The 18652-nt window shown below is 41.4% G+C and overlaps 1 protein-coding gene and 1 long non-coding RNA gene across 3 annotated transcripts; both read left to right on the forward strand.

The window, feature by feature from the left end:
• The first annotated feature begins 27 nt into the window (after positions 1-27).
• LOC101770523 (nucleobase-ascorbate transporter 3) lies at positions 28-5935 on the forward strand. Of its 2 annotated transcripts, none has more exons than XM_004962963.4 (15): positions 28-538; positions 1236-1439; positions 2398-2495; positions 2597-2773; positions 2953-3053; positions 3150-3225; positions 3318-3377; positions 3493-3689; positions 3784-3880; positions 3979-4065; positions 4401-4459; positions 4739-4830; positions 4914-4991; positions 5074-5234; positions 5432-5935. In XM_004962963.4, the coding sequence occupies exons 2-15, from the start codon at positions 1277-1279 to the stop codon at positions 5657-5659; spliced, it is 1674 nt and encodes a 557-aa protein (XP_004963020.1). In that variant the 5' UTR covers positions 28-538; positions 1236-1276; the 3' UTR covers positions 5660-5935. The 2 variants fall into 2 exon arrangements, with proteins under 2 accessions (XP_004963020.1, XP_004963021.1); XM_004962964.4 differs by lacking the exon at positions 28-538 and adding an exon at positions 845-1040.
• A 1517-nt stretch (positions 5936-7452) lies between these two features.
• On the forward strand, positions 7453-13484 carry LOC105913931. The gene is made up of 4 exons (XR_001163539.2): positions 7453-8079; positions 8203-10270; positions 10362-13116; positions 13200-13484. It is a non-coding gene; the product is annotated as an uncharacterized LOC105913931 (long non-coding RNA).
• The last annotated feature ends 5168 nt before the right edge of the window (positions 13485-18652 follow it).

Consider the following 18652-nt stretch of genomic DNA (forward strand, 5'->3'; position numbering starts at 1 on the left):
TAATGCAGTCCAGTCGTCCTCACTCCTGCCCAGATCCATCCACCCATCAACCCATCTCCATCCATCACAAGCACTCTGCTTGCCCTTGCCTCCAACAGTGGAACACCTCTTGCTCTTCAGCACCATCTAGTGCTTCACTTTTCTTTGGATGCTTGCGATTAGCAGAGTGCTTAGGAAGAAACACGGCTGATTAATTACAAAGTAGTCAAAAAAGGTTGAGGTGGAGGAGGAGGAGATTTTCGAATTTGCGAATCTTTTCCTGAGCTCCAGCAAGGCTACAAATCCCGCGTTTGTCCTGTTGCGCGCGCCGCCGCTGGATATCGAGAGAGGAGGGGGCCATAGGAAGGAGATAAGAATAGGCAGAAAGGTGGAGAAGAAGCGAAGGGGGAGAAAAGGGGAATAGAAAGGCGAGGCCTTTTACTGATTGCTTCCCGCACAGCTTTCCTCCCCTCGCTCAAAAATCTCCCTGGATTCTCTGGAAAGTTCTTGCTTTTCGAGAGGCGGGAGCGAGGGACCAGCGGCCCGAGCTTCTGAATTCGTGAGTTTTTGCTTACTGGGTTTCCTTTGTTTCTGCGGTTTGGTTTGGATTTTTTTTGCAACTTTGCTCTTATTTTAGTTATCAGTGTGCTGATGTGAGGTGTTGGTTTTTGAATTCGTGCATCCTTTTCACTGCATTTGTTTAGAGGCAACTTCTTTGACACAAGCTCCCGCGAATCGAATCTTTAGAGTGAAGCTCCCATTCCATCAAGCCGTTCTTCCTCCTCGGCGTTCCTATGCTTGTCCCTGTCGAGCCAATTGTGGGACAATAAAAGAGGAATCGGTATAGGTCCTGGCTTTTATTCCCCAAGATTTACCTCTGAATCTTCCCACAAATCTGAATCTTATCTGGCCCATTGAGTCCTTTGCTGCATGACAGTACGACACTCCATCCGAGACTAGCGTGAGACACTAGAAGCAGCAAAGTTGAAGTCTTGCGCCCTCTTTCCTGAGCAATCTTCAGAGAAAGCTGACATTTTTTTTCGGTTTGTGAAGAAGAAAAGGTTGCGAACTTTGAGTGCTGCTCTCTGACCACCGGTTTTCTTTGCTGGTTTCTCTCCGCACCAATCGCTAGAAATTGCGTCTTTTTAATTGCCTTAACTACGTCACGCAAATCCGAGTAATCAATAGGAAGCTTCCAGGAAAAGGTGAGAGCTTTTAGGTTTGTAATTCGGTTCCTCTTTCTTGTGTTGCTGCAGTCTGGAGGAGGAGTGGGCGTTCCCGTGACGTTGCTGATTCAATGGGGGAGACGAACCAGCCGCCGCCGCCGCCGGTGGCCGCGCCGCCGCCCATGATGCCGATGCAGCCCATGATGGCACCGGCCGTCGGCACCGGCGCCATCCACCCGCCCCATGAGCAGTTCCACCATCTCGCCTACTGCGTCCACTCCAATCCGTCTTGGGGTAAGGCGCCCTTACATGCTTGCTTTGGTGTACTAGAGTGAGGGAGTTCAATGCTTTGAAGTAGGCAGAGTTTGTTCTGTTCTTTTACTTGGGGTTTCCCCTCCTATTCAACTAGCATGACTGGAAAATAATTTCGAAGATATCAGGAGAAAGATTTGATTACGGGCTGCTTAGACTTGAGCTCCAGATGATTTCATCAGTCATCACGTTGAATGGATTTTAAATTGGGAGTTTCCGTTGCTTTTGTGACTGTATTATACTCCTAGTTGACATGCTGTTTTCTGACATGCTAAATGTTTCTTTGCCTCACTTTTGTATGCGACTTTCCTAATCCAGCCTGTTAATGTATATTTATATGTTTCTGAGAATTTCCACGAATGATTGATTTATTTATGGCAAAAGCCCCTTTTTTGTTTAAGAGTTTGTTGTTTACCAGCGAATATTTTGCTTATCTGTAAGTAGCTTTTCTCGGAATAATGTACCTTTGATTGGTATACAATAGCTTGTTCAGTTGATTGATGCATTGATGTTGCGAAAGCCCCTGTCTTGTTTAAGAGTTTGTCGTTTACTGGTGTATATTTTGCTTATCTGTAAGTTGCTATTCTCAGAATAGTGTAGCCTCTGATTGTTATAGGGTAGTATGTTCAGTTGGACATGAAACTTAATGACTCAAAACATTCCATCCATTGCTATAGAAAGAAATGGTGCTGATAAAGTATTGAAAAGGAAGCGGCATGGATAATAAATTCCTAGTTTTTAGAGTAATGGATGATTCCTAGTCTTGTCTGTTGCCGTTTTTCAAGGTGCATCCACTGTAGTATTGAGTTATTTTTGTATATCAAGATATTTAGGTACAAACTGAACTGCTGGAAATGTTACTACTCGTGTGGATCCTATACATGATTAAGATATGGAAAGTTTATGCTTACTCAGTTACTTTTGTTGCCTTAATCTTCAGTTCAGGTGGCAGCACTTGCATTCCTTCACTATCTTGTGATGTTGGGCTCTACCGTTATGCTCGCATCAACTATTGTTCCTGCAATGGGTGGTAACGCTGTAAGTGTTAATTTAGTAGTTACCTGATTTCACACATAAGTAAAATTTCCTTTTGAAGGTTTAGTGTTTCTCCACCTCACATTGGTCCTTGTTACTGACAGGGGGATAAGGCTCGAGTTATTCAATCGTTCCTCTTTATGAGTGGCATCAATACGCTGCTGCAAACACTTGTTGGAACGAGACTTCCAACAATTATGAATGCTTCCTTTGCATTTGTTGTCCCAGTGCTATCAATAGCCAGAGAGATGGATCCAAATGACTTTACAAATAATCACCTGGTAGAGTGATGCTCATTTGCTTAAATTTATACTTTTGGGTTTGAAGTGGATGCTTATCAAGGTTCCTTATTGGGATTTGGGAAATCTTGTTTGGAGCATGATCACTTCTTTAGGATCAATTGGTTAAATATTGTTGACTTTGTAATACAAATATTTGTAACCTATTAGGGCATTTGCAGAGATTTGTCCACACAATGAGAACAACACAAGGAGCTCTGATTGTTGCTTCCATCCTCAACATGATTCTTGGGTTCAGCACAGTATGGGGGGCATATGCCAAGTATGCATCTTATAGTACTTGTTCTTAGAGTGAGAACCTTAGCCCTCTCATGCTATATGTGCCAAGATAATAACACTGAGATAATTTCATCTGCAGGAAATTCAGTCCTGTAATAATGACCCCTGTTGTTTGTGTCGTTGGTCTTGGACTATTTGAACTTGGTTTTCCCCAGGTATTGTTCCTGTGCTTTTACAGCAAAATAATGCAGCTTATGAAAAAAAACAACAAAAGGAACCTTTCTTTAATATTTCATTGTCAATTTAGGTGGGTAAATGTGTGGAGATTGGGCTGCCAATGCTAATTCTTGCGGTGATTGTGCAGCAGGTAATGACTTAATCTCTGTAAAATGTACTTTGAGTGAAACATCTATTCATATCATAGCCCTATATCACTGTTATGAATGAGATAGGAGACTAATGATTTGATATGCTGTGTGCAGTATGTGCCACATTACTTCAGTCATATCCATGAGCGGATCACCTTCTTGTTTGAGAGGTATTCTTTGCTTCTTTGTATTGGCATTGTGTGGGCCTTTGCAGCTATCCTTACTGCTGCGGGTGCCTACAACCATGTTTCACTTAAGACGCAGCTGCACTGCCGCACTGATAAGTCTTTCCTGATGTCATCTGCACCATGGTACGGTCCACAAAGATGATTCTTAATCAAATTTTAAGAGCTGCTTTTTTTGAAGAAGCATTGTAATTTATTTTCTGCATGCATATTCTTGTAGGATTAAAATTCCATACCCTTTCCAATGGGGTACGCCAATCTTCACCGCTGGTCATTCATTTGGGATGATGGGTGCTGTACTTGTTGCAGCCTTTGAGGTTAAAACTATGAATTGATGCTTTTCTCATATCTCTATATCCTTTTGTTGTATCTTCTTTTTCAGTTTTCTTATTTAAAGATGTTATGTATTTTGTAGTCAACTGGAGCACACTTTGCAACTGCACGTCTAGCAGGTGCTACACCACCTCCAGGTCATGTCCTTAGTCGAAGTGTTGGCTTGCAGGTTGGACCTATTCCAGAGTTTCTCTTATAAGGAGTTAAGGACTAGGGTTGCTACACTGTATAGTTACATCATTTGTCGCTGTCCTAAATAAAAGCTCTGCTTTCCATCTGAAAATGGATTCAGGAAACTAGTTTAATTATCTTTGACAAGTTGTAAATGAGACATTTGATTTAGTTATTTGTAAATTATCTTAATGGTTTTCCTTTGTTACTAACCAAAATGCTTGGACTGGTGCATATGCTGTATAACTTCTAGTGTAGTTGCCTACACAAATGTGATATATGATCATTTGCTTACAAAATTTTCTAGCCTCTTAATAAAATGTTTTCATGCAGGGTATTGGGATGTTCCTGGAGGGGATCTTTGGTGCTCCAGCAGGTTCATCCGTATCAGTGTAAGTAATCTTAACTTTTATCCCCTACCTGTGTTTTTTTAATTGTAGATCAGATTCTAGAACCTGCAATTTCCACCATGGTTCCCAAAAATGCACGTACAAGTTTTGTGCTTGAACCCAGAACATGCTACCCCAGAAGGCTCAAATAAGATTCAATGGATTGTTTTTAAGTACGTGATATTATTAGGAACACTTTGCTGGATAAATTTCTACCACATTCAAGTGATTATTTTTAAAAGAGATGCTTAAACGTTACTGCTTGTGCTAAAAAAAATGTAGGGGAAACATTGGTCTCCTTGGGCTGACGAAAGTTGGAAGTAGGAGAGTGATCCAGATATCAACTGGATTTATGATATTTTTCTCCATATTTGGTAACCTTTTGTTCTTGCATTTGGTTTCCTAGAATTAAAATGTTCATTTTTTTTGCTAAAATTGTGAACTACCATTCTTACAGGGAAGTTTGGGGCCTTCTTTGCATCAATTCCACTGCCAATCTTTGCAGCAATTTACTGCATCTTGTTTGGCATCGTAGGTGAGTAGGACTTGCTTCTAGAGCTCAAACTTGTTACCGTTCATCATTCATTGACTAATGAATGATTTTTTGTTGGCATCAGCTGCTGTGGGAGTCTCATTCATGCAGTTTGCCAACAAGAACTCGATGAGGAACATCTACATCATTGGACTCTCGTTGTTCCTTGGCATCTCAGTCCCTCAGTACTTCAATGAATATACTTCTTCTGCTGGCCGTGGACCTGCCCGAACAAATGCTGGATGGGTATTTGAAGCATCTCCTTTTACACCTGTTACATTTACAATTTTTGTATACTTGCATCACCCATCTACCATCTGCATGTGTTGTTTCATTTTCTGCATGCTACATTATTGCGCTGTAACTGGATGCTTCAGTTATGCAGGTTGGGTCTTGGAATTCTCTATGCCTGAATTTTGACATCTAAATATATCTTTATGCAGTTCAACGATATTTTAAACACCGTGTTTGCTTCTGGCCCAACGGTGGCGCTGATTGTTGCATCTGTTCTGGACAACACATTGGAGGCTAGGGGCTTCGACGGCGACCGGGGTCTCCCATGGTTCATGCCATTCCTGCGCCGACACAAAGGTTACTCGGACCCAAGAAATGAGGAGTTCTACAGTTTCCCAATCAGGGTTCACGACTTAATCCCGAGCCGATTCCTCTGACTTTCTCATGAGCGCTGCTGCGCATGTAAATCTCTTTGTTCTTGGTAGTCTTACTCCTGTGACCTGTAGCGTGATTGGTTCTCTACATTCTAGTGGGATATGGGTACAAGAATGTTTAGGACATTTGCTTTATTTACCCCCTTCTGGGCTAAGAAATGGTTACATGACAATGTAGAGCGGTATGCCCTGGCGTATGGTTTTGGGAAGGATTACAGAAAAATAGCACCTTACTTGTTGATGACTTCCAGTAAAATGCATTGGTTTATTTTTACTCAATGTGTGGCTGTTGATCTACTGTTTGAGCGAAAAAAGGTAGTAGCAGAAATTTCACAAGATTTCTTCATGAGTCACCTAACCTGACCATCTCTGATCTCTGAATACACAGCTAACTGACGAGTTTATAATGGATCATCAGTGGTCGGTGCCCATTCAATGAAATTGCAGGCACTGAATACCTGATGGAGTCAATTGTTAGCACTACTCACATTCCCTGTGTGATACTGCCCTCTCTTTCGGTCCATAAAAGAGCAGTAGAGGCGGCAGAACAGAGTGTTGTAGGTTGTAACACTAGAGACATGAACTTTTCTTTTAAGCCAAGAGAGACATGGGCTGTTCGCTGAGGAAATTTTCAGTGGCTCGCTGTGCTTGTAGGCTTGGGAGGCTTCGGGAGAGCTGTTTTCTTTTTGATCAAACGAGGCAATTGCCTAACCTTCTGCTCCCTCCGTTCTCCTTTATTTTGACGCCGCAATTCAGATCAAGAAGTGTTAAAAATATTTGACGTCGCAATACAACGCAAATGCAGCCAGCCTCTCCGTGATGGTCGTCGACTGCATGGTGGCATCCCGGAGCGGATTGGAGGAGGAGGACGAGCGGTCAGCCGGAGATGAGGGCTGAAGCTGCGCCAATCACCGTCACGCGCAGGCGAACTCGAGGTAAGCTCCGATCGATCTAGTTCCCATCTCATCTCTTGTGTGATGTTAATTGCACTCTCTTTTTGTCCATAAAATAGCACTTGAGGGGCAGAGGAACAAGACAGCTTGGTAATTGCCTAACCCCTTCTACCTTTTGTGAGCACTTGAGGGGGCACAGGAACAAGACAGGAACAAGAGTGGTGGGTAGATGCAAGTAGAAGTTCGTAACTGTCATCATCTGAAACTGCATCACGGCTTCTCCTAGTTCCACTGCACGTTGGAGATGTGCATTAGCGCTAAAGCATCGTATGACTTGCTATGCTTCCGATGGTTTGTAAGTCCTGAGATCCTACACATTTTGCTCTCAGAGTTTCCATGGAGGAAAGATGAATATAGATGATTTAACTGGTTATTACACTTTTGCAGCTCTGAATCAGTTCTTCTACAGATGTCAGAGAGAATTTAAGATCTCAGAGCTGTTCTATGAAAGTTTGCCACTTTCCTGAAGAAGTGAACAGTTAGAGATTTGATTTCTGAGAAGATTTGGCTGCGGTAGTATAGTAATGGAAAATAAACAACTTTGGATTTGGGTTTTTTTTTGGCTATGTTCAGTGAACAACTTTGGAAGGAATGAAGTGAGAAAAAATAGGCATAATTTCGTAGAGAATGTTTTACTGATTTTATCGCACTTTTGTTATATATAAGCAGTCTGTTTCTTTACCTATTATTAAAGCAAGTAACGTCTCTGCCTGGGTTATCGTACGTCGTGGTCATTTTGCAAAAAAGTCCCTCAACTTTCAAGGAATCAACCCGCAGTCCATATTCTAAAGAGAGGAATGGCTCGGGTGGAAAAAGGAGGGAAGAGAGGGGGTTAAAGAGAAAAATGCTTCTCTTTCTCCAAAACAGAGAGGCGAAGGAGGTCCCGTCCGCAGTCCCGTCCGCCGCTGTCCCATCCGCCGCCGGCTTCTCTTCTACACCCACTCCCATCCGCCACCGGCTTCTCTTCTACGCCCCGCAGTCCCGTCCGCCGCCGGCTTCTGTGCTCCCCCCACCGCCACCCTTCCGTCGAGATATGCCCGCCTTCTCTTCTGCGCCCCGCGCCGGATCTGGATCCGGCGGAAAGCAGGGAGGGGCGGTGGGAGCTGGGCGGCGGAGCGGCCTCGCAGCGGCTTGCAAAATAGAAGCCGCCGTCTCCCTCGCTCCATCCCCTGCCGTCGCCGTCTTCCTTGCTCCATCCCCCGCCACCCCCACCGCTCGACAAAGCTGCCATCCTCACTCCATCCCCACCCTTCAGCGCTCGGCCGAAGCCGCCTCCCCTCGCTCTGTTCCACCACCAGCATTCCATCCCCATCCACTCATTGCAGCTCGATTCCATCTAGCCTAACGGCAGCGGCGGCAATGTAGAGAGCACGTGGTAGTGCGCCTCGACGGCGGCGGTAGAGGACGGCTGGGCGGCACGCGACGCCACGAGGCAGCTCGGGCCTCACCTATGCCGGTGTCTACTCCATGGTACACAGATCAGACCCCGCACGCTTCCAAATCTCCAATCCAATGGCCATTTATCTCGAGCCCAATTCACGTTCTATGCGCGAAGATCTGATTAATTTTGGTTTCTACTTGTGTTTGTTGCAGCCGCTCAGTTGGAGATCAAGTTGAGTCTTTCGTACATTGCCATGGCGTTGTCTCGCTGTTGAGGTGTCCGAAGCCTCCATCCCAGCGCCCAACTGGAGTTCAAAGGGTGTCTTTTCCAAAGGAGAGGAAAGAAAAAGCAGTTGGGGGAGGATTAGGGAGAATTGAATTCTAGGAGGGTAGGGGAAACCCTAGCCGCCGCCCCAAATCCGGCACCTGCCAGGACAGACCCCTTCCTCCCTTCACTCCAGCAGCCTTCCCTCACCTCCAGCACTCCACCAAGGAAGGAAAGCTGGTGCAAGATTTTTGAAGAATCAAGGCTTCTCAGTTGCTCAAGTATCACGTACTTCTCTTCTCCACGCTTTTGCTCCCTTTCCTGTTTCTCTCCGGTTGCCAATCCTCACCAAGTGCGTGCTCTGAAGTCTGCAGGTTGTTTCCTTAGTTTGGTTTTGCATGACAGAGAATCTATGTTGTCCTGCCTGAATAAGTTTGACGTTGTTTAGATGAGCTTGAAATACTAAAACCACAACCCCAACGTCATCTGCATTCACTTGATTTAGAATTGAATGGGAGTGCAATAGTGCATCTCGTAATGCCGGCAAATAACTCGGGGAAATAGAAAACACTTGCATTTTGTTAACTGCTATTAGGTAGCCTCTAAGGCAAATATTTCTTTTTCTTCTTTTGTTTATTTAATTTCTTCTTCTTTTCTTGTTCTTCCTTTTGTTCTGCAAATGCCTCAGGCAGTGCAAGTTGGTGAGAGAGAAGGGGCTGTTGACCCAAAGTTGTTAACTAGATAATTAGTCTATCAGTTGTTAAGAACCATTATCATTTTTTTATAGTTCTGCCTAGGGTTTATTATGAATTTATACAATCTTTTCAAATTGAGTTTAGGTAAAAATTTCAGAATGCTAGCAAGACGTTATGAGCTGCATTTGTACCTTCTTTTGCAGAAGCGAGAGTGTGAGACGATCTTTTGCCAAATAGAGATAAATCAAACTTATTTTTACGAGGACAATAACAATTAGTTTCGGTTATTTCAAATGGTATAGGCCCATTAATCAAAACCAGTTAATGTTAAGCTTTTTTTAGAAAGGTGTTCTGTAAATGACTATGTAACACTTCAAAATGATGCTTTGCTTATGCCATTGTGTGCTATACAGGTCTCAAGTTTAAATTACATTACTATTCACCCATATTGATCAATCTTTTACAAAGAAAATGACTGATGCTGAAGAGAACATGTGAATCACAAACGCCTGTTTGTAGACTATGATTACTTTTGCCCGAATCTCGACATGATGTTGTTTTCAAATTTATAAAATTGTTGTAAGGTTTTTCTTTGTAAAGGCTTATCTTTGGAGTGTTGGGAAGTATACAAGAAATTTAGTGCCATTGTTTTAGTTCAAAATGACATTAGATGCATCATGCACAGTCTACGTGTAAAATAGGAGTACCTTTTTTCCTACAAATAATATCCCTTGCATCTTACTGGAGGCTAAAACAATGGGGCACAGCACCTTAACGTGTGTGTTTTATGAGTGCATCAAGCATTGTCTTCTGAAGGAAAAGATTAGATGTCAATGCAGCACACAAATAATATCCTACAGGGATGTTGAAATTCATTTGTGCTATGGAAGAGCAAAGAAGATGCTTGTTTATAGGTTAATTATTGTACGAAACAATTGGACAGTATTGTTTCATATTGTTTCTTGCTCATTTAACATGCAGCTACAATTCATATCTCTACTTGGAACTCACCATAAGGCATAGGATTTCCTATAGCAGAAAGTGTTGTGCAATGTAATTTGACTTTCTTTGTGCCACTTAATAGAATGACAAGTAGTTAGACTTCAATTTGAATTTCTTTACTTTGATGCTCTGAAGTAGTTGTTCATTGTTTATAATCTTGATTTTTGTTTTATGTAATTGTTCAAAATTAAAAGAAATTATCCATTGCCCGTAGCAATGCACGTGCATATTTCCATGTGTGGATCCATATTAGGAACAAGCGAAGAGCAAGGACCTGTAGCAACGCACGGGCATTTCTGCTAGTTAGTTTTAAACAAAGGTCGGCTTTTGTTGCAATTATTTTTGCCAAAAGTAATAACATGCGTGTTTTAGATATCTTTAAGAACACAATTTTGTCCTCTTCGCATCAGGTGATCTGCGGCAAACTCTAAGTGATTACGTTTGGAGTTCAGGTTGCCTGATCTAGCAGATCTAGAGCAAAGCTTACGGCGGTAGGTAGTCCAGCGGCAACAGTGGATGGAGAGGCAAGGTGGCGGCGGACTGACGGTACCATTGCCAGCCACAAGTGGCGAAAGCATAAAGAGAACCAACATGTGAGGCTGCTGGTTCACCGGTTCAATGGCGGTTGACCCGTCGAAGCGTGGTTTAACAATGTACGTATTCCGTGTATACTTCTTTCAACTTGGCGTTAACATCGGACCAACAATTCGTACTCGAACCTGCAACGTGCGGAGAGCCTCATGGCTGCTCCTCGGCACACTTCGGTCAGACCGATATGATGGCCGGTCGGATCGGTTCACCGGCGAACCCGGTGAAGAAAACCAACAAACGCTCGCCTGGGAGGGATCCCGTCAGAGAAGGTGCATCTTGGGTTGTTCTAGGGTCGGTAGTCCACCCAAAACGTCCTTAAACGCCGTAGAGACGAAGGAAGAATAATAAGATAGGTTTGGAAAAGCTAGGGCAAAGAGAAAAAGTAAAAAGACAAAATAGTAGATTGCTAATGTTTTTTATTGATTGGATGCCCCCAATCGATCGTGACCCTTTATATTTATTGGGAGAGGAGGTGCTGCCACATTAGGAGTCGAAACCCTAACAAATTCTGTGTTAAAATACAACTCCTAGCTCGGACTACACAGACCAAACTGGTCTGACCGCCTTGGCTAATCGGTCTAACTAGTTTTCCTAGGTGCAGATTTTCCCAAAGTCATAACCTAGTCCGAACTCCAAATCGAACCCTTTTCATCTACTCAACGAGAGCTACACAATGGTAAAATCCAATTTATATTTTGGAGATTGTGGTCAGACCGATTTAATGATCGGTGTGTCCTTATCCTGCCAATTTTGATCGTGAACCCAACCACTTAAAGAAATCGCGCTGCATGGCTAGTGGCGACGGCTTTAAACCAACAAAACAGGGTTCGAACCTTCTCGTTTACCCGTAGTTTTAGGCTCGGGGCCTTCAAACTGTTACCTTGGGGACCACGTGTAGCCCCATAGCTCACAAAAATATGCTCCTGATGTCCGTTTATCCCCTTAACCGATTGTTTGAGTGAACCAGACCGGATTTTTTCTGGTCCAACTAGTGGTCCGGTCCATTTTTTCTTTCTATGGGCAGAAGGTGCCCATGTGACAAGGCCATTGCGGGGGTGTCAACTGCCAATATGATGTTCCAACAAAGTCGAGTGAGCACAACAGTAGAAAAGTGGTGACAAATCTAGATTAGCGAGACGAAGAATAAGGCCGAGAGATGATCGAGTGGTTCTTCATGGAGGCCCTTCTAAAGGCTTTTTCGCCATGGTAGGATTGAGAGTCACCAGGAGCTCTAATGTTACATCATCAGATCATCACATGCCTATGATAATCGTTATGACATACTTACGGATGATTATTATCACATACCTAAGTTCCAAGTCCTACGATCAAGGAAAATGTAAAGGTCTACTAGAAAGAAGCTGCGCTGAAAGCAACCCTTTCAGAGCGCACCCTTTTGGCTTCTTCGGACCGAGGCAATACCAAACAACAATTCTAGTAGAACAGGGAGAACAGAAGACTAGTCGATTAATTAGGACTATGATTCATTAAGATACTTTCATTCTTAAAACCAAGCAAGCACGCTTGTTTGTCAATTGTGATGCATACCAAATCATCTGGCATGGCCATGCTGAACAGATTCATGTTCAGAGCCATGACTATTTCTTAATTTTGTTACAGCTCCCTCTTTCAAACTTATTCGACTATACGAATTTTCAGGATGCTTCAACATTCTATTCCTTACACCTGTTAAATTTTCCCACAATTATATTTTTAGGGAATTGGGTGGGACATGATGATTTACTTCACCGGAGTTTGAAACAACCACCACGCACCATGAACAATTTACATTTCCAATCCTACCTCTTTCAGTTTTGAATTGGGAGATTTCGTGGTGATTAGAAATTGTAAAACTTGTCTCAAGAATCTTTTCGTGATGAAATCCTTTTTGAGGTCTGAGTCCTAGCCTCCTAGGTAAGTGCTTTGCAAACCAGAGGGTGATCAATATTCCAAATAATGACCAAACCTCATGTGCATCTCTTATTTAATTTATCAATCTCAAGAATAAATTTGATTATGCAATTCTATGAGATGTTTCTTCGCAACACAGTACCTGCATCTATCATTTTTTCTTGAGTTTTTTTTTGCAGAGATTAGATCATACAGAAATAGTTTGAATGAGCTTGCACGCAAATGGATCCAAGAGGGCCGGTGGGCTCCGTGTTTTAAGCTCATTTCAGTTTGAAACTTCTCACGATGTTGCTTGATCAACTTTTAGTCCTATCTCTACAATCTTTTATGGAGTTTTTTTGTGGTTATTTGGTGCACATGAACGCGGTTCTATGTATGTGTAAGAAGTTAATTACTGCTGTTATTTGAGTTTGACATGACCCATGGACCTTGGTAAAAGTAAACAGGTGCCTATGCGAAGTGAAGTGATGCGACGACGTCGACCAATGCGTATGTCTCCAATGTGTGGCTTTTGTACTTCATCTACCATCTTGAAATGAAGCTCCCCAAGTGATGTTTAGAGTAATCAGTCACCTGATTATAGCTTCTCAGCTCGATCAGCCTGAAGGCACTGATACAGAATTGGCATTTACACCATTGTTTGATGACATGGAGCAGTGTTAGGTGAGATTGAAGTGAACAGCAAGTACGAAAATAATGTGATGTAATCAAATTGTACATTCTCACGTGATCTCATTTTCTTTCAGTCCATAAAAGAGAGGAGGTGAAGGAGCGCAACACCACTGTTGCTTCTGCAAAGCTGAGAGAGACGAGTAAAATTCCTTTTGATGTAGCAAGGGATGAATGGTTGGCGGAAGCCGCTCCGGTGGCATGCTTCGATAGTAAGCTTGGGAGGTATTGGGAGGTCTCGTGTTGCATGATATCATTCACATTCGTCAAGGAAATTGCATCGATCGGGCTTCCTGTAAAAACGGAGCCACCGTAATATGAGTGGATTAATTCATAATTTCATATCACATCTGGTTGTAATGAAAAGCGAGAACGTAGCATTAGCCATGGACATGAAGATGCGGACGGACCAGTTCACTCAAATTCCATCAGAGTAATCTACTAAAAGTAAAAAAAAAAAACACGTGTGCTTGCTTAGCTAGGGAAAGGATCAAGAACAAGAACCCACCGGTTACCACAATTAGTTTTGGTCTTCAATTAACGTTGAATGACCATGTCGCGCGCATTCTCGTCCAGGTTTCAACCTTTGCTCTAATTTCCGCTTCTGAAGTACACAGTGTAGGATTGCACTGTTCTTTGGTTTTCCTTGAATTGAACAAAACGAGTAGTCGAGTAGGACTTGTGTTCTCGATGCTTAGAGTGGATGCAAAGTATAAGCTGACCTTTTCTTTTGCACAAACACTTCCATACATTAGAGGAGTTTAAGGTGAAGTAACTTAATTCGCTGAAACCTATTATGTTTATTTCCATTACTTTTCATTTCTTCTGAAGACTAGCTTATGATCTGCTAAATTTATTATCAAATTCGTACATGCTAGGATGCTAAATAGCTAGTATTTCTAATGTTTTAGAAATATTTAGACTTTACATCTAATTTGCAAATCCATCTTCCCTTCTTAAATGTTAGACTGAAAAGAGGTACCATGATTAGTACTTTGAATTAGGTATCTTAGCTACTTCCTTGGTTATATTTAGTGGTTTCTCCCTAAAGATGGTAAATACGCTCTATCCAGAAAGGTTTATAGTTCACATCTGACGGTATGCTGGTGCACATGCATGCAGTGGCAGAGTGAACCATGAACTGACCATGCATATGCCAATTAATTTCACAGAGTTTGGTAGTCACACCTTTACTAATACTACTTGATCTCCCTGCAGGTGCATAAAAATAGCATGTGAATAAGTAGAAGTCCTATGGTTGAGAGATGAGCAGTTTATGGAGTGCACACCAGCAGCTTCGCTATATCATAACACTACTATAAAAATCACCTCTAGTACCGGTAGTGAAATCAGTTCTAGCAATTTGATACTAGAAGGAGGGGTCCTTTAGTACCGGTTGAAATAATCGGTACTAAAAGGTACCCTTTAGTACCGGTTGGGGATACCAACCGGTACTAAAGGGCCTGCCACACTATGTGCGGGGGCGGCCTTATTTGTACCGGTTGGTATCTCCAACCGGAACAAATTTATTTTTTCCTTTCTTTTCTCATTTTCTATTTCTTTATTCTATATTCGTATTTCGTATTTATTTCCTTTACGTATGCTAGTTCTAATATGCTACTATATATAAAGTTCTATTTATCTTAATATAACATTTGAGATACTATTATATATATACATATTATGCACACACATATATGAATAATATTACACATATATATAGACATATTGTGCATACACATATCATATTTACTATTATGAACCCGACTCCTAAGGGTGCACTAGATTTGATCTGTCATTATGAAACTCCCCTGCAGGATTTGCGACCTTGTCCAGAAGAAATTCACATAGTTGTTCTTGTATTGCCCTGAAAACTTCGGTCTCGAGGAGTTTATCCTTCCTTGCCATTATTTGTGTCATTGGCAAATAAATTAGAAATACTTAATCTAAATTTTTTGAATGAATTGATCTAACTTATTGTTGAGAATTTTCTCCACTGTACCTTATTCTAAAAATCACAAATTACGATAGCTCCAAAGCATAAAACTTAGTATACTATCCATGTATCAAGGCAGGATGAAGTTTCTAACCTTTAGAGCACTTGAATGAGTGAAATCCCCAAGAAATGGTCACAAATCCGGCAGCACCTCCCCTAGGGCACCATGGATAGAGTAAAGCTCGAGCCATGGATAATTATTTTTCTGTTTCTGCAGTATATGAATTAGTTGGAAATTGTAGTAAAAATGTTGAATTAGCTAGAGAATATAGAAAAATTCTTGAATTAGCGAGAAATGAATATTATTTCATACAATTTGATAACATAATTGCTGAAATAACCGATACAAGTACCATTAAAGTCAAATGTTGCTGAAAGTTTAGATAGAAATACACAAATTATCTCTAAGTACCATTAAAGTCAAATGTTGCTGAAAGTTTAGATAGAAATACACAAATTATCTCTATGTACCACAATTTATCTCGCTCACATTTGCCCTAATTTATTTACCTCATATTTGAAAAGTACTAAACTATGAAACTATTTCTCTAACCTCATATCAATTTTTTTGACTAGTACCAATCATAGCATCCAAAAATTTGTAGCTTATTCTACAAATCACAAATATGAGCTCTAAATAACACATTCATATAAATGAAAATTTTTCTCATTGTACCTTATTCTGAAAATCACAAATTACTCTAGCTCTAAAGCATAAAACTTAGTATACTAACCATATATCTAGAGAGGATGAAGTTTCTAACCTTTAGAACACTTGAATGAGTGAAATCCCCAAAAAATAGTCACAAATCCGGCAAAACCTCCCCCTATTTTGCCATGGATAGGGTGAAGCTCGAGCTGGAGGATCTGGCTCGGGCTGGAGGAAGAAGGAGGGTAGTTATAGAAAGGAAATTAGTATCGGTTGAGGGCAACAACTGGTACTAAAGTGGTGCTCTCTAGTACCGGTTGCTGCCCCAACCGGTACTAGAGGGGGGGTGCCACACTAGTACCGGATTGGGGGCAACAACCGGTACTAGAGGACACCCCTTTAGTACCGTACTAGAGGGTGGGTGGTGCATTAGTACCGGTTGGGGGCACCAACCACTCTAATATGCACCCTTTAGTATCGGTTGTCGCCTCCAACTGGTACTAAAGAGGTTCACAGGACCGGCTCCAGACACTATCCGTTGGACCCGGTACTAATACTAACATTAGTATCGGGTCCAAACCTAACCGGTACAATGCCTCGGAAGTCATAGAAATAGTGTAAGCTTGGGAGACATCAGGAGCTCAGCATCCCCAAGCTTGATGAAGACCATATGCTCTTCGCCTGTACCAGTTTGCCTCACCATTTCTTGTGGTTTAGTGTTCTTATACACCATACAGCTCATGTGCTTACTCTCAGTCCATGTCTCTTGTCTAGCGTTTCAAGGAAGGCTGGAGCTGGGCTGAACAACTGTAACAGATACGCGTCTCCTCCCTTCAGAAACCTATGCTTGACAAAAATGTTGTGCACACACTGTTTAGTCTCATTGGTTGCAAAGAGCATAGAAGTTGAAACCCCATTATTGCCTATGGTACATTATTCATTTTTATGCGCATTCCTGCACCATCACATATGCAATCTGTTCTGTACAACAGATTTGAGGCTAGGGGTTAGGACTCCGACCGAGGGCTCTCATAGGTTCATGCCATTCCTGCACCATCACAAAGGTTACTCGGACCAAGAAACGAGGAGTTCTACAGCTTCCCAATCAGGGTTCACGATTTCGTCCCGAGCCGATTCCTGACTTTTCTCATGAGCGATGTTACCTGCTGCTGCGCATGCAGATGAGATTGCCTATCTCTGAACTCTCAAGACAACTAACTGAGGAGTTAGTTCAGCATGGAACATCAGTGATGAGTGCCTATTCAATGAAATTGCAGGCACTGAATACCCTTATGGAATCAAATGCTATCACGCACGTACATATTGCCCTCTCTTTTGGTCCATAAAAGAGCAGTGGATAACTGTGGTGGTAGCTGGTAGGCTTTGGAGGCATCAGTAGCGCTAGCATGTCCGTTTGCTACCTTTGTAGTGAGATATCGCACTCTCTTGGTCACAACGGTGTTCCAACATGAGACATGCATGAACATTTCTTTTCTGTGAAAAGAGATGAGCTGCTCGCCGAGGCAACTGCAGTGGCTCACTTTACATGTGGTGATAGGCTTGGGAGGGCATCAGTAGCGCTCGTATTACGAGTTCGTGGGACATACATTTTGGGAGGTTCAGTTGACAAGCATGTACGGTTAGATACTTTGGATGCAAATTAACTGTTGCCTGTTGGTACTATCATCTGATAGCTGCATCATGGCATCTGATTTTACGAGTTCTTCACTGGGTTCTTGATGCACGTTGGACGGCCACAGACACTGAGGCATCATACGGTTGGGTAGGCTTCCGAGGTGTTGTTAGTTTTTTTTATCCCACCACATTTTGCTCTCAGAGTTTCCATGGAGGAAAAGATGAAACGTAAAGTGAATGAATAACTTTGGAAGGAAATAAAGTAATAAAATTAGGCCCAACTAGTTCATCAACCCGTGCTCCTGCACGGGCTAGTAATCTTAAGAGATCATAAGTGTTAGATATTCATTAATAATTTCAGGACCATAAAATTGTTTATCGTTGCTCTATCTAATTTGATTAAATTCTTACATAGTAGTGATAGATACTTTAGATGGTTGTGATATACTTTAGTTACCTATTACTATATACCTTTTCATTCATTTTCATAGTTTTTCCTTTGCATCACAACAATGTGTATTTGACATGTGTATAAATAAAATCATAGCTGAGAATTAATACTTTATGTTTGACATAAAAATATATATGATCATTGCTTCCTGCATACATCTATACATAGTGCATGCATACCTTGAGTTAGTTTTTATATTAACAATGGTTGAATTGGGTAATTTAGAAGCATATTTAAAGTACTTTGGGACATTTTGTATTTATAATGACAAATGTAAGCAATGTAGATTCGGATTTTGGGGTAGCTTTTGGTTATTTTTAATAACAACCATTGTATATAATAATTTACAGGTTAACTTTACATTATTTTTTTCATAGTTGTATTGGTGGGGTTATTATGGGTTATTCTTAATAATGTAGATATGGGTAATTTAGATACAACCGTAGGATGCTATTTTTTATAATAACATAGGTGTTTAATTTAGATGGAGATCATGTGTTACTTTAGGTTATTTGTCAAAGGTCAGAATTTTTTTAAAAGTAAAATATACCTAATGGTTATTGTTGATTTTTATTAATGTCTATAAAATTGTTGGATGAATGTTTTACCCTTCTGTGGGAATTTCTAATTATTTTTTCTAGTATACCTCATGAGAATTAACATAGGCTTCAGAAAAGTCTCCAATTAGTAATACTTAGTGATTTTGTGAGATAAATGCATAGTGGATATATATGTGATAATTGGTTGGATTTTGAAGATTTAAGATGTGGTGCAGGTGCACCGTTTTAGTATTTATAGT

The sequence above is a fragment of the Setaria italica genome, chromosome III (assembly GCF_000263155.2).
Source record: "Setaria italica strain Yugu1 chromosome III, Setaria_italica_v2.0, whole genome shotgun sequence".
Taxonomy (NCBI): domain Eukaryota; kingdom Viridiplantae; phylum Streptophyta; class Magnoliopsida; order Poales; family Poaceae; genus Setaria; species Setaria italica.

What these genes read in the sequence shown, in the direction of transcription:
- LOC101770523 (XM_004962963.4), top strand. Translation starts at nt 1,277, where the DNA reads ATGGGGGAGACGAACCAGCCGCCGCCGCCGCCGGTGGCCGCGCCGCCG. An exon ending in TTGAACTTGGTTTTCCCCAG is followed by an intron (nt 3,226 to 3,317) that starts GTATTGTTCCTG and finishes TTGTCAATTTAG; the next exon opens with GTGGGTAAATGTGTGGAGAT. An exon ending in CCCGAACAAATGCTGGATGG is followed by an intron (nt 5,235 to 5,431) that starts GTATTTGAAGCA and finishes ATCTTTATGCAG; the next exon opens with TTCAACGATATTTTAAACAC.